The 15,612-nt window shown below is 39.7% G+C and overlaps 1 protein-coding gene across 1 annotated transcript; it reads right to left on the reverse strand.

Moving 5' to 3' along the window:
• Positions 1–3,213: 3,213 nt before the first annotated feature.
• Positions 3,214–9,731, reverse strand: LOC105056718 (probable lipoxygenase 6). The gene is made up of 9 exons (XM_010939026.4): positions 9,112–9,731; positions 8,245–8,525; positions 7,398–7,635; positions 5,974–6,297; positions 5,383–5,468; positions 5,180–5,287; positions 4,791–5,095; positions 4,350–4,616; positions 3,214–4,229 (listed from the first exon to the last, which is right to left on the reverse strand). Exons 1-9 carry the CDS (start codon positions 9,485–9,487, stop codon positions 3,467–3,469), a joined length of 2,748 nt encoding a protein of 915 aa, XP_010937328.1. The 5' UTR covers positions 9,488–9,731; the 3' UTR covers positions 3,214–3,466.
• Between the last annotated feature and the right edge of the window lie 5,881 nt (positions 9,732–15,612).

The following is a 15,612-nucleotide window of genomic DNA, read 5'->3' on the forward strand; positions in this document are numbered from 1 at the left end:
TTGGATAAGTGCAAACCATTTTTCAGCAAAGAATCAAGATAGATGATGCTCATTGCTTTGTTCACCTTTTAACAGCTTCAACCTTTTTGCCGATTAAAGCAATTTTCATTTTCAAGAAACTTCACGTTTACATGAATCATTAATTAATGAAGCATCATGCATCATTTTTATATTTTCCAAGAAAGTTATATTGTCTGTGACTTTCATCTTATAAACAAGGCCTTAAACTGGAATGTGGAAGTAGTGTCTATTGCTAACGTTGATAGTACTTTGTGGGTAATTTTTTCATACTTATACCTGGAAGGTAAAACAAGGTCTACCCTGTACACTTTTTGGTAATACCACTTGCTGGCATTGACGACCTTCTTCTTGTTGAGGGCAAGATATGAAATTCATTTGAACTGCATTTTATAGTGATTCTAATTCTGTTTTTAATAAGTTCTATGGCATCTGAAACTTCAGTGGAGAGCTAAAATGTTCTTTCATTGGTTGCAACAAAAGTGAATGTTTGCTGGAAGTATATACTCCTTTGAAGGTTCCAAATCATTTTGGAGGCTAATGATCTTCATGAAGATTCATTGTCTAGAAGGCAAAGATGGACTTGTAACTTATCCTAGTAGTTTTCTTCATGCAAAGAGGTCCAACATGGCCAAAAAAAAGTTACATGCAAGGATTCAAGTCCAATTGAAAAAGGACAATCTCATCAGTACCATATCGTCTAGACAGGAAACGGAGACTCAGGACATCGATTCTCTTGAACCGAGATGTCGTGATTGTCTCCGTCCCTCCCAATTGTCCTACTGGCATCCAACACTAGGGATTGTGCTGGACCGAGATGGATCAGCATGCAATTCTTTTATTTATTTTTATTTTTCTTCTTGCTATTATTGGCTATTTTAGTATGTCTCGGTCATACTTCTCCTTCCTGAGACTGTATTGTCCAAGAAGCATAGTGGGTGGTGCCTAATACTGAGATTTAAACCCTTGGTCATGTTATATATATAGCTTGTTTTCAAACATTTTTTATTTTTTGTCCCAAAAGAAAGAAAAAAAAAATGCGTTGAAAGTTTTGCAGGATCAAAAAGTGAAGGCCTTCCTAGAAGAGTTCGGAGAACTGTAGCAACATCGATGAATGAATCTGTCTTTTAGTATATATGCAAAAACAAGATGAACATAATTATGCAAAGGCAAAATGATTGATGGAGAAAATTAGTCTGCTTCATATGATGTTCTCCTTAATGGAAATTAGAAAGGATGGAATCCTAAAGTTGATGTTTTGCTCAACTGCAATGACAATTAGCTCGAGCAGATTGGCGGAAGATATCAAATTGAAGACAAGTTCTCTTGTTCACTAAATTAAGCATTGAGCGAAGCAAGTCTTAAGAGACCACTGGTAAAATGAGCATGCATGCTATAAATAATTAGTTGGAATATCGGTTTGCTATAGTGAGGTCGAAGGCTTGTCATGCATATTATACCTTCAATGAGCTGCAACAATAATATCATACCAGAGGCTGGTTGATTTTATTAAATAGCTTGTTTAGGAGGAAAACTTTGGTGAACTAGCTTCTCAATCAGATTTTTACGGTGAGGAAATTGAATGATGATTGGAAGAATAAGTATGATGGTGGAATCTTTTACAAGCATGAAGTGGTAAGTATGCTTGATTATATAACCTGTCATGAAGTTGATCTTGTATATTGCATCCCATGTGCCATGAAGGTAAGGCATGGATACTGTTCTCTTGCTTAGGCTTAATGAAGGATCTAGAGAGATGAATAGAATCAAAACCTGGTTTTATTGAGAGTGAGCCTTTTACTCATCTATTTTAACTTTATCTAGATGGTCGATTGTCTGAGACCAAAATGATAGAGACAGGTATCTTGCTTGGTGTGAGACTATGTCAGTGTTGCAGCAAGCATTGGCTTCATTAACCTTGGACATCCTTCTCTTACCCAGAAACGAGTAAAAAGGTTCAGTCATGATACATCACTGCCTTTTTGCCACAAGTGGAACAACATAGTTCCTACCAAGATGGATTCTACAGGATGATAGTTGAATAACCTATATAAAGGCCTCTCAGAAAGATGATGCCTAAGCTATCAAGAATACATTTTTCATCCTACCCTTCTTAGTTTTTACAGGGCAAGTTTTTTTTGGCTTTTACCCAGATTGAGAGCATTTTGTTGTGCGGCTGGCCAATCCAAATTATAGGAGACTTTTGTAGCGGTTGGGATATATAATATGTCTCATTCTCCTTGCTGGTGGAATATCTGATGTTGAAGTACAACTCGCAACATTGTATGGGATTAGAAATGAGGCATGGCGTACTCCCAGGACAATTGGAATGACATTTTGTTTCTGAGTTTGAATGGGAATAGGTTGAAAGATTGCCAATGTTCAACAAAACTATGGAATGGAAGTTACTGTTAATCGTCATCTTGCCTCGTCGTCTAGTTCTTCCTCGTGAGTTCTCGCGTCTCCATCTTTGATAAAGCAAAGGATCCATGTGCTTCCACAGTTCTGCATGCTCTTCTAATATGCTACACTGTGATGGTAGAGCTTGTCAGCAAAATCTTAGATGCTGACCGACCTTAGGATGAGAAATATGATATTGATCAATGATATGGGCATCATGCTACTCAAAATATACTCATCACAACCAATGTTTGTCATGGCTTGTATAACCCCTATTATGGGGGGGGTTACTGCCCGACCTCAATCTTTTCTCTTTGGACCACCACCGAGCACCCACCTCAAGAGAAGGAGAATAGGATGGATCCATGGAACCGACGTCTCATATACAAGCACGAAGCATTGGATTATTTCAAAAGAGAAACATGGACTAACCAAAATGCCCAAAAATCCTGGGCAGTTATTAGAGAACGTGGAACATGAATCAATACTACTTATAGCTAATTACAGCCCGCTACCCACGATCATATGGTGGGACTTTATTCTCCATGATAAATAATCAGATAACGCACTCCTCCTCTCTATAAAGGAGGGCATAGGAGATCCACGATCATATAGTGGGACTTTATTCTCCATGATAGTTACCGAATAATCAGATAACGCACTAACTTAAGTTCTTGTTCATTCACTCTCTTTATTATTTTCAATTCTTCGATTAACTCAAACATTGGAGGAGCTCTGTCGGAGTGTTTAGATTTTTTTTTTTTACTTAATAAATTTCCATGGACGCTGTTTAAATGCCCACTAAATCTTAATCAATTTAACAGACTGCATTACTACTGGAAAGTGTTCAAGTCAATCTCCGGTACCATCTACATAATTACATTCTAGTCCTTCCATCAAAAAAAAAAAAACACTCGTCCTTCAGCCAGTTGTAATTACATTATTGTCCTTCTTAAGGAGTATAATAATGAAATAAAAAGAACCCCTCTGCTGGCCAAAATTAATAAGGAAAAAAAAAAATCGTAGTTCCAGTCACCACCCCCAAAGTCTAAATGGAGACGCTGTTGGGCACGCCGCGGCAGGTGACGCCGGGGCCGGAGCTGGGAGCGAGCAGCTCGTAGGGCAGCACCCCGGCCCCGCACCGGTTGCGCCGCCTCGGGTCGGCGTTCCTCCGGCGGATCTCCTCCTCGACCCGCCCCATCTCCGCCGCAAACTCCCGGAACCCCTCAACCGCCGCCTCGTCGGCCGTCCACGTCCCAGGTTGCTGCCTCTCCCCCAAATACGCCTCGTCCGGCGAGTGCGTCGACAACGTATCCACCACCGCCATGAACTTGGTCGCCTGCAATATAGACGGCGTCGCCGAGAGGAAAAACCGGTGGGGGTCGGCGAGGAACGCCGCGTACTCGTCCGGGTCTCGCTCCGGATCGGGAACTAATCGGCGCATCAAGGGGGGCCGGCTCGGGACGTAGCCGCCGAGCGGGTACTGGCCGAAGTTCAGCGCGGCGTGCTGAGCCGACGCGAGCCAGATGAGGGTGGTGAGCACGCCGATGAGATCGGCGGGGGAGTCGAGTGGGGGCCACCAGGAGGCGTGGCGCTTTTCGGCGTGGCCCACGTGGATGCACTCGTGATACCAGGCCTGGAGCTCCGAGTCGGACCGGACGCGGGCCGGGTCGGGGTAGTAGCGCTCGACGTAGGACCGGACCCAATTCTGGATTGCGGCCCAGAGGAGGAGGCCGTCGTTGGCGTAGGGGTAGTCCTCGATTAGGAGACGGAGGCCGTGGGGTTGCGTGGGGTCCTCGACAGCGATGCCCCTGAGGTCAAAGTTGATATTTATTACATGACCTTCTTAACGTTGCCATGCAAAACTTTATATTTGTTGGGGACTTGGAACCGTATAAAAAGTGCCGAGCGAGAGGGGAAATGGCATGTACCTGCGGATGAGATCAGCCGGGAGACCTTCCAAGTCGAATCTCCATAAATCCCGGTAGTAGGCCGCACTCATCTCCATGCAGTAGGGGCCAGGAGTGAAGCACGACTCGATCACACCCTCGGCGTTGATAAGGCTCTGCCTCGCCAACGCGTTGATCTCCAGCGTGTATCTCATGTGGGGATCCAGCAGCTTGAACACCGGATGCATCGCGCTCAACTGCCTGTGAGCTGCCAGTATAAACGGCTCCATCACCGCATGCGTCCTCAACCTATATAATTAAAAAATATACACATCTATATATAAGATAATAAGCATTAAAAAGTTAAAATTACAGTTTGCAGCTATCGATGTTTTATTTCCAGATGAAATGGTCATTATTTTCATTCTAGTATAGAATAACTATTTTGAATTTTCTTAAATATTAAATGTTTATTTGATATACCAGTGGTTGACGAGCTGGTGGACTCCGGCGTCGTTGGAGCAGACATGGGCCTTGGCGAGCATCCATTGCCAATTAGTGGTGGCATCGCAGGGTGGAGTCAAAACCATGCTGGGCCGGGTCTCACCAGGCTGGGAGGGAGGAAGGCCCAATTCAATCGCCACGGGCTTCAATGTACCCATGGGTGTCAAGAAGAAGAGGGTCCTTGTAGCATATGCCTTCCGGCCGTCCATCTCATTGATCCGCTCGATGAACGGTAGATATATGTCGTGGTAGTCCACCATGAACAACTTCCCCTCCTCCATTGCCTTCATTAAACATAAAAGGAAATTTGGATATAGATAAGATAATGGTAATTGTGATAGAAAAAATGAGGGGTTACTATTGGGTACCTGTTGGACGGTCAGCCCATTAAGCTGCCCGGCGATGTGGGCCTCCGTTATGGCGGAGGCAGGGGGCCCGTAGACCGCAGGATCCAGTTTGCTGACCGGGGGAAAGACCTGTCGAGAACAATGCCCCTCGAATTTTGAGTTAACTACGGTTGGGCCGGTGAAAATTTGAATGACAAAAATATCCTTTGATTGCTAGTAATTACCTGAAGGCTCTCGATGTTGACGGGGTTGATGCCGGCGACCACCTGCCGGGCAAATTCGTCATCTCGGAGCCACGCGAATTTGTCCTCTGCAGGATCGTTATATCTTAAATTTAGAACCTTGGATTTATATCAAATAACACGAATGCCACTCAAGAACTTTAATTACGTAATTGACTACGTTAGCTTGACCGAGTGGCCATGCAAGTAAAATGCTGTTACATCGTATGAGAGGTTAGAATGTATTGTACAACGTGCAGTCTTTGTGGTCAATTAAGTCTTATTTTTTAATGTTTTAGTTTGCTTAATCTTTCATAGATGTGTCACCCAGTCGTAATTGAAAACTGAAATAAGAAAACAAAATGAAGCCGACAACTTTGTCCAAATTAGAACTCGACAATCCATCAATTGCTTGAGTGAATGATGGATGCAACTATTTGAGGGCAAAAACAATTTTTTTTCAAAAGAATCAGTGGATGGCTCAATCTTCCAATTGGATAAACGTTTGAAGATGAGTATTCGACCATTGGAAATTTTCTCCTCTCTCATATTATACTAGAGATTAAAAAGAACGAAGGATTTGATTGTACTTACTAGAGAGGATACTTGGAGTGTCATAGCGTAGCAAGCCCTCGCTTGACTCTTGAATCTTCTGAACGAAAGGGAGCTTCCTGAAGAGATGCTCTTGGAGGCCGAGCTTGAGGATGAGGCCCTCCTTGTAAAGGTTGTCAATGTGGTGGAACCCTTGAAAGTCATGGTTGTCGATGGAGATGGAGGCGATGAGTGAGGGGATGAGACTGTGGAGCACAGCCCTGAGCCTCCCCGCCGAGAAGGCGCCCTGCTTCGACTCTTCGAAGGCCTCATCACGGGGCACATATATTGGATGTGGCTTCTCGATTCGACTCTCAGCTAGCATGTCTGTGCCATGTTCAATATATATATATATGATCATCTATGTTAATTATCATGCATATTGTGGATAGCACCAGAAGAAAAGCATGAAAAAAATAGAGCTTGTTCAAAGAAAGATGCCAAACTACCAAGAAGTAAACATACCGATAAGGAGAAGTTTGGAAGGCGCAAGACAGAGATTAGAACAGAAAGTAAAATAAGAACAAAGATATTCAGTATATAAGACATTAGGCCTTAGCATGATCTCGGTGATGCAAGGTTATTTTTCATTTGACAATTCCATTCTTGTTTATCTGTGGTGGAAATTTTGGAAAGCTAATCACCTAAGAAATGAGGTCATAAAATTAATTTATAATGACCAATTCTACATGGATCAGAACCACAGCTGAAAGTGTCTAGTTTGGTGGAGATCGGATGGTGCTAGGAATATTCATGGTCACAGCCTTGACCTGTTGCTAGACTTTGAAAAATCAAACTTAGGGTCAAATTTCAAGAACATTATAATACTATTCAAACCCCATGTTATGGAGGTTCAATTGATAATCATGATAATATTTTATATTAAATATTATTCTCACCAATTAATCCCATGATAAGATTAAAAGAGTCTCAGAATTTTGCTTTCCAAAGATGGCCTTTCAAACCGGTTGATGCATTTGGTATTATTTTTTTTATCATACTATTTATATTTATATTTTTTATTTAATAATATATAAAAAAAAAATTTGACACGTAGTGTTGTAAGAGATTATCCTATAATCTTACGTGTCAACACGGAATGCCACCCTTAAACTTTTCAAATCAAACTTGAGATCAAATTTCAAGAACAACATAATACTACTTCAAGACGGAAGACATTGACGGTCAAAAACACCATAGTTTCAAGAATCTACATGACACCCATCACCTTTCCATTTTCACACCTATATCACAATAAAAATTCATAGTATTTGTGAACCCATGTAAGAATCTATCAATAATTTGGGACTTCTGATCAGAAAGTTGTTGTAGCATTGCAAGTTATGGTTCTCATTTACTTCCCTAACGCTATCACCTTTATCATACCAATTTTTCAATGATAGCAATGGAGAGGAAAGAAGACTCACTAGTATCTGTTGGAGGCCGACCGGTCCGGCATCTTCTCGGGTAAGGCATCTTCTCTCCCCCAAGAATTGGCCTGGCAAACTCAATTCCTTTATCAGGATTCCCCAAGTCATTGTAGGTGGCATAATCATATATCCTATCAGACAGCTTTCGAACCCCATTTCCATCACCCCTCAGCTCCTTCAGCTCCTCCTCCCTCACATTTTTCAGTCCTGCCGGCGTCTCCGATGGCAAATAAGGCTGCAAATGTTCATAACAGGGCTATTAATAACCGAATTCCAAGAGCCAGATCTGCTTCAACTTAACAAGTTGGTTCATGTTGATGACAATTTAATTAATAACAGGCACCTGAGAAAAGTTGACATTTTAAACTTGTCCATATTGATCCACAATTTTATTGGCCATGTTTACATTTATTATCCAAGCAACCCAACATAATCTATTGTGGTTCAAAACATTAGATCTATGTAACCAAAGCTGACCTCCCAGTCTTCATGACAAAATATTGTTGTTATAATACCAAGAAGCACCATATATTATACTAAAGGTCAGCATATGGGAGTTGGTGACCATGCTATCATGTGAGGACCTAGTCCTACATATGGGTGTATCATGACTCAAAGCCGTTATACTCATAGAAGTTGTTCTTAGGCTAAAAAGAAAAAAAAAAAAAAGAAAAAATTGATGCAAATCTAAGATAGATGTCTCTAGATCAGTTGCTTTGCACGACAAACATCAAGAAGGCAAAGTGGTGGAATCTAATTGCGACAAACAATGATGTGGACACTCAACAACCATGCTCCTAGCTATAATAATTCAGAGCAAAGGGGGGTGGAGATGGATTTGGACCTTGTTGCTGAAGAAGACTCTCTTAGTGGGCAGGTCCTTGGTAGATTGGACCCATGAGTTGCAGGGGAAGTGGACGGGGCCGCAGGGGAACCCCTCGACGACGATGGTCTCCAAGAAGAATTCTCTCTGGTGGCGATTGGTGAGGGTGATGGCCCCAGGCTCACCAAAGGCCGAGTCCACCACAAACTCTGCGGTGTAGACCACGCGCTCCCCCTTCACATTCTTCTTCTCAAACCAGTCCTTGATCACTGCCTCGCCGCTCTTCTTCGGCTTCTTGGTTCCTACATGATAGAATTAATCAGTACACAAGGCCAGAGATTGGTGGAATTCAAGAGAGTGAATAAATTTTGCTTCCTATTTCATTTTTTTTTTTTTTGATGAATGAATGCATCTGCTTCATATAATTCAACAAAATAAAGCAGAGAAAGACACCCTCCCTTTTTAAAATCAATTGGACCAGTAGAACAAAGTTCAATAATTGAAGTTATGAGACAGAACAAAAGCTAGATTCGAACATTTTATAGGTTAATTCCAAGATGGAGAAGGGGAGAGAGGATGGAATAAGAAGCTCTCCAAGACTTGAGATACCAGTGAGATGCCACTCATTGAAAAAGTCCAACAGGTAGGAAATAGTGGTATCATAAAAGGATCTAAATAGTGATAAGATAAAAAGGATGTCGATGATTTGAGTTCTGAAAAGGGACACCAATTCCAGTTTTCCTTTAAAAGATCTAGCGGAAAGCAGCTTAAAAAAGATGATTATTTTAGGCTTAAAAGAGCACCCAAAAGCTCAAACTTTATAGGAGAGGAAGAAGAAAAGATGATTTGATGAGGACAAACACAGGCAATAGAAGGAAAGGAGCTTACTTGGATTGATCTCCGTGCTGATGAGCTGCAAGACTACGTTCCTGCCGATCTTATCGACCAAGGCATCGAGGTGGTTGGCGATGGCCTCCTTAACATCCTCCTTGCTCTTCCTCCTCACGGTCACCGCCGCCCTCACCGTAAATTTCACCGGCTCCGGCTTGCCCACCACAAGATTTATCACATCCTCGCTGATTGCAGCCACGACCTTCGTCGACCGAGAGCTCCTTCTCCTCCTCCTCTGCTCCATGGAAACCAGAGCAGGGGAGGCTAAACAGAGCCTGTTCTGTTTACCTCGGAGCAGAACCGATCTCGGGGCAGGGACCAAAGATGATCTCTCCAGCTGGGAGAAGCCCATGATCTCGTTGCAAACAGCCATTCTCTTCCTCTCAAGGAGTTCTGAGGGAAAAGAAAAGTTGCAGCCGCCTTCTTCTGTCTTCCTGCTGCTTCGTTCTTCTTAGTGTTGGAGGAGAGTTTGGAGTCGTTTGGGTTTAGCTGATGAAGAGGGGGAGGGTGGGATGGATTTTTTTTAATAGAGGAAGGGGAAGAGGGGCAGAATGGGAAGGGGAGAAAGTGGCTGCTGGTTTCATATCACACGTTTTATATTTTGGACTCATGAAAGGCCAGAAATTCCATCTCGCTTGTTTTCTCGTCAAAGACATTAGGGAAGGAAGTCAATTGAAGAGGGGCAATGGAGATTTCTACGAAGTGGGGACTATGATTTGGCAATATAAGATATTGTTGGATGTAACCTACTATTTTAAAATTATTTATATATTAAAAATTATATAATTTAAAGATCCCTCATCTATACATCAAGTTATCAAAATATATATCTAATTTAATTTTATTTAAGCTATTCAATTTTTGATTATTTGATGCGTAAATTATGGACCTTCAAATCATGTGATTTTTTTGTATGCAAATAGTTTTGAGATAGTAGATCATATTCAATGACTTGGACGTAAGATTTTTATTATAGAATTTTAAATTGATCGGATCTGATTCTAATTTAATATTTTTTTATATATAATTTTTTAAAATAAATAATAATATTTTTTTTGATATAAATTAGGAGCTGGAAGGAAGATAAAAACTAAGCGAGTAGGGACATCTACCAACTTAAAAGATAATAATATATAAAATATAATTTATTGAATATAGTCAAAATAAATGATATAATTTAAGTGAACCTATCAAACTTAGGGTTGGAACAACCAGTTTTATAGGGTACAAAACTCAATCACATTTATTAATTTTTCAATGATGACCGAGGCATCTTTCTTTTATATATTTTAATAAATATAGTGACTCAGGTTTACCGATGTAGTACCATATTATCTATATCAAATGTCCAGTAGTATAAGAAATCTATTTTGTTATTAAATAATTAGCTTGCTTTAAGTGCTTGGTATCATTTGACATGCTTCGTATCTTTTGAAAAAACTCACCTACCATAGCTCATCCTATAGCGAAAGAGTTAGCTCAACTGACAACTGGAAAAGTATTCATTTTTTTTTAAATCTTGTGCGAATATATTCAGAGAAATAGAAGTTTAAATTATATCACAAGTATTAGACATGAGAATTATTTTCTTTATAACTTTTTTCTTTCCTCTTATTCTTTCGGATTTAGATCCTTTTCACTAATGATTTCTTCATGGGAATGACAGGCTTGAAGTATCTTATTCAATACCAGCCAGATCAATTAACATTCATACTAATAGAAAATTCTTAAATCAATATGATACACTCCTTGATCTTTTTATATTTTACTTCATATTAGTGGTAGAAAAATCATAAATTCTTTTTAAGCTAAAAAGAGCTAAACTTTGATATTTCTAGCCGGTATCTATGCCATATTTAGAGATGGATTCAACCAAAATAAAGTTTACATTTTTTTTTTCCCAAGTATAATTCAAGCAATTGTTCAATAGTAAATGACAATTTATTTTTAATTCATCTAGATAACAACCATAATTTTTTAGCTACATCTAATTCAATTAGAAATATATATATATATATATATATATATATATATATATATATATATTAAAAATTTTTATTGTATTATTTTGGTTTTGTTTGTCACGTATTGGAAGGTTAAAAGAGAAAAGAACCAGCAAAAAGAATTGGCGAGAGAGAGGCGGGGGGGGGGGGGGGGGGGTCGTAATTCTAAATTATTATCTCAGCAGAGATACAAGTTTGAAGGCATCAATGCCATTGTAATGGAGGAGCAGGGCATTTTAGACATTTCGTTCGACCTCCCTCACCGCGTTGGATTTTTCCCAAAATTCTCGGTTTTCCGGTTCCGCCTCCGCGTTGACGAAATGTCAGCCCACGTGGCAGCCCAAAGGCCGCTTGTTTTGGACAAAAAACGTGGGCCAGACTGTGCGGTCCGTGACCGACAGCTGTCTCCGGATCCCGTCCGTGATTCACTTTTAAAGATTTTCCTGCAATTCTCCTTATTAGGCAAGACTCCTGGTAATCAGCGATCAGGATGAGGCGAAAAGAATTCAAAAATCCTGAGACCTCAGAAGTTGGCAGTACGGTCCGTCCTTGCCTCTTTGGTACAATATAACCTATCGTGCTCCTCCAATAATAGACAAATTATTCTGTGGATGGTCCGCTGGAACTTTGGAATTTTATGGACGTCTCGTTTTAATTTTTAAGGTCTCCGGAGAGTGATGACAAACGTCGTTTTGAAGGGGGGCCAGTGAGCATTGGACCTATTAAATCGGACATCGATTTTGAGGACTTCAAGCCTTTGGAATCTGACTTCAGTTTCAAACCTCTAGCCGGATTGGAGGCATAGCCAATGGTTTTCTTCTTGGACTGTGAGGTTGGTGTTGTTAGCACTTGAAAAAAAAAGGCATTGCCACCTTGATGCTCTGAATTTTGATGCACTTTAATGTTCAAATAGTTGGTCTCTCATTGGGTAGACATGAATTTGGTTTCATCTTATGTATGGGGCTTCTCAACTTGAGTTGTCTCTTCCTCTCTCCCATTTTGTTATTAGTAAAAATGAGACTCATAATGCTTGCCTAACTATGTCTCAGACAAATTTGAGACCGGCTTAGTTCATTAACTAATCCAAGAAATGCTGAATAAGCAATGAATTCAATCAAATGCCTATATATATATATATATATATATATATATATATATATATATATATATATATAGGTTGTAGGTTTTTGTTGCTGTAAGGCTTCGGAGAGTTGAGCTTGAAGTGGAGCCGATCTAAATCACGAGCAAAATCTATAAAAGAAGTCCAAAATTGTGGGATACCCTCTGATTTAAGATCCTCCGATGCTTAAGTCAACTGGAATCTTGTGAACAGATGGTGGAAATGAAAAAAATAAAAAGCAAAAAATAAGAGTTTGAGAGTAGAGAGAAGAAAAGAGAACTCTGGTTCCTCAATAAGAAATTTAGCTGAGTTTTGTCTCTGTGAATTCAGACTTACCTCTCAAAGAGCATCTTATCCCCCTTTATATAGAAGGAGCTTACTTAGGCTTAAAAAAATATTTGTTAGATCGTTGGAGATCAGTTATGTCGTTAGAAATCTGTTAGATCGTTAAAGATCTGTTAAGTCGTTGAGCCGTTAAAGATCAATTAGATCGTTGAAGATCTGTTAGACTATTAGGTTGTTATAACAGAATGATCAGCTGTGCAGAGATTGTCGGACGGCCGCCCACGTAGCAATGAACTAAAATACATCTGGAAGATAGTTACTACCGAGCTAAATGACAGCTGTCAGATAACCGTTTGTACTTATAGTGGCACGTCGATAATAGACTGATGTGGAATAGTCGATATCGGTTACTATCTGATCCGAATGTTATGCCTTTAATGTTAATAATCACGTCAGATGACAACTAAAGCCAAATATAGTAGATCGGACATAAACCGAATTGAGCGTCCTGCTTATTAATAGTTTTACATTAAGCCGACTTAACAGATAGCACTGAATATGCAGGTCGGTCATAGGCTAATCTGAGAATACCGTTAACTTAAATAATAATCTCTTGCCACATATTCTCAGATGATAATGAGGTCGGATAATATATACTAACAGTTTTATTTGATAGTTTGAAGAAAACTATCCAATAAGCGAAGGCTGAATAAGTTATTCAGGTTATTACAGAGGTTTTATTCCTCTTGATTTGGAAAATGCAGCATCCATTCGATCATTCTTCTTACATATCTAAGGTAACGGTATTTGCAACTATTCCAGTTTTTCAAATAAATAAAGTTTCTGATTTACTCTTAAAAATATCATGATACATAGTATAAAAGAAGAAATCTGGTTCTTCTATTTCATCAGCAAAATAGTTGTTCTATGTCTGGGTTATTCTGGACGGCCGCCGCCATTCAAACCATTTTTAAATAGTAAAAACCGGATAGCCTTGTTCGTCCAAACTTTTCTTCGTCTGACTTCAAAGACAGGTAGAGCTTTGTCTCTTCCTCTTTCTAAAAGAATACAAAAATAAAAGTACTTCGTTCATTCCTTGGCTACAATTTGTTTTCTAATGGATTTCCACAAAACATACAAATTAGCTTTCCCGTGCAATTAAAATACTTATTTCTACTATAAAATTGAGTTGATATATGGCAAGTTGCAACAAGTATTTTTGTCACGCAGTATGTGCACGTCTAATTATTTATTGAAAGCGAACATGATTGCCTATCACGGGCAGTTGACTGAGTAACCATCACGACAATTGCTCCTTAGAATTTTTATTATTGTGGCATTCATTAACAAATCATTTATTTTATAGAGAATATAATAAATTATTTATCAACCTAATTGCTAGACAAATGTTTAATTCTAAGTAACTTCATTTCGTTGGTTTGGCCAGTGCCAAATTCTTTATTTGATAATGAACTCAATTTAATAGGAGCAGGATTAGAAATATTTTTTTTTAAAAAAATAAATATTCTAATTTTCATTCGATTCATTAGGGTGGTTGTTTGAGTGCCAACTAAAATTCAAATTAATCATGGTACAAAGGCATGTGTATTTTGTAATAGTTGAGACTCGGATAGTTTTATGTTCCTACTTGAGCATCAAAAATCATAATTTGAGTTTGATTCATCCTCTTAAACTGCTATCCATGGAAAAGAGTAACATATCAATGTAGCACTTTACAAATGAAATCGTCCCATTTTATGAAGCATCGGGAATCATCTTGTGAATTAATACATTTTCACGTCAACTCGCAAATCATATATATCCTAAGCAATTTAGGTAACTACAATCCAACTAGATGGCTAAGCATGCATGGCTTATGCTCCTCTCAAAGAGTGATTCTAAGCAAAGTTATTTTATAAAACAAGATGTATAACAAACATTTTTCGACGTTAACAGGTGTTATACATCTAAGTTTTGATAACATAATCTCTATACAATAAATGCCAGGTGGTCAATCCTCCTATTTTCATCAAAAAAAAAAAAAAAAACATAATCATCTCTTTTCAACAACATAATTACTTTTGAATGTGCATAACATCTGGTGTGTACTGTAATAGCACCCCATTATTAATATGTTATGCGGTAGAGGATCAAGATTCTATCTATATCTATACATGGGTCGATATGTGTTGGAAAATGAAGTGTATTATCCTAATTAGCTATTCTAATTAGGGATAGTGGTGACTCTGAATTATAATATATTCTCTAATTAGATTTTTTAATTAGAGAAAATCAAGATGGCAATGGGTTGTGCTATTTTCTTGTAAAAAGACTAAATATTATATATAATGGAGACTACTCTACCTCATTTAAAAATAACAAAAAATAATCTCTCTTTTCCTCCTTTCCTCCACGTTCAACATGGTATCAGAGCACCAGGTCCTGATCCATGAATTTTTTTTGATTCCTAATCCCTCCTTCTTCTAATCCTTTCCCTCATCTTCTTCCCACTCGTTCTAATCCTTTCCCACTTGTTCCTCAACTCTACCACCCAGGCATCACCCTGCCCTCATCTCCGTCCCCTCATCTCTATCCCGGTACCACCCTGTCCCCTCATCTCCACCGACCAATCCTGCCACCGCTGCCATCTCCGTCCAATCCTGTAACCACCGCCGTCGTCTTGCTGCCACCACCAACACCGTCTTCTTCTTCTCCGATCTCATCGATCCACCACCGTATTCTTCTTCGCTGTCGCCATCTCGTTGCTGACGCCGCTGCGCCTTCCGCCGCCGCCGTCGTCGCCACCTCGCCTACTGTCGCCGTCGCCGCCTCCTTCCTCTTCTTCTTCTTTGTTACCGGACGTCTTCTACTTCTTCTTCGCTGCTGCAACCGCCTCAAAGCCGCCACGGTTCCATCACCGCCATGCCATCTCACTGTGCAAACTCATCGTGCGACGTCATGAATTCCAGTGAACGGGGGAAACCCCTCTGCCGTGGTATCAAAATTTCTGCCATGGTATCAAAATTCCTTTCCATCCTTTCCACTTGATTTCTTTTTTTCTTTCCAAAAAAAAAAAGGAAGAAGTGAGGA

This window comes from Elaeis guineensis, chromosome 13, assembly GCF_000442705.2.
Source record: "Elaeis guineensis isolate ETL-2024a chromosome 13, EG11, whole genome shotgun sequence".
Classification (NCBI taxonomy): Eukaryota; Viridiplantae; Streptophyta; class Magnoliopsida; order Arecales; family Arecaceae; genus Elaeis; species Elaeis guineensis.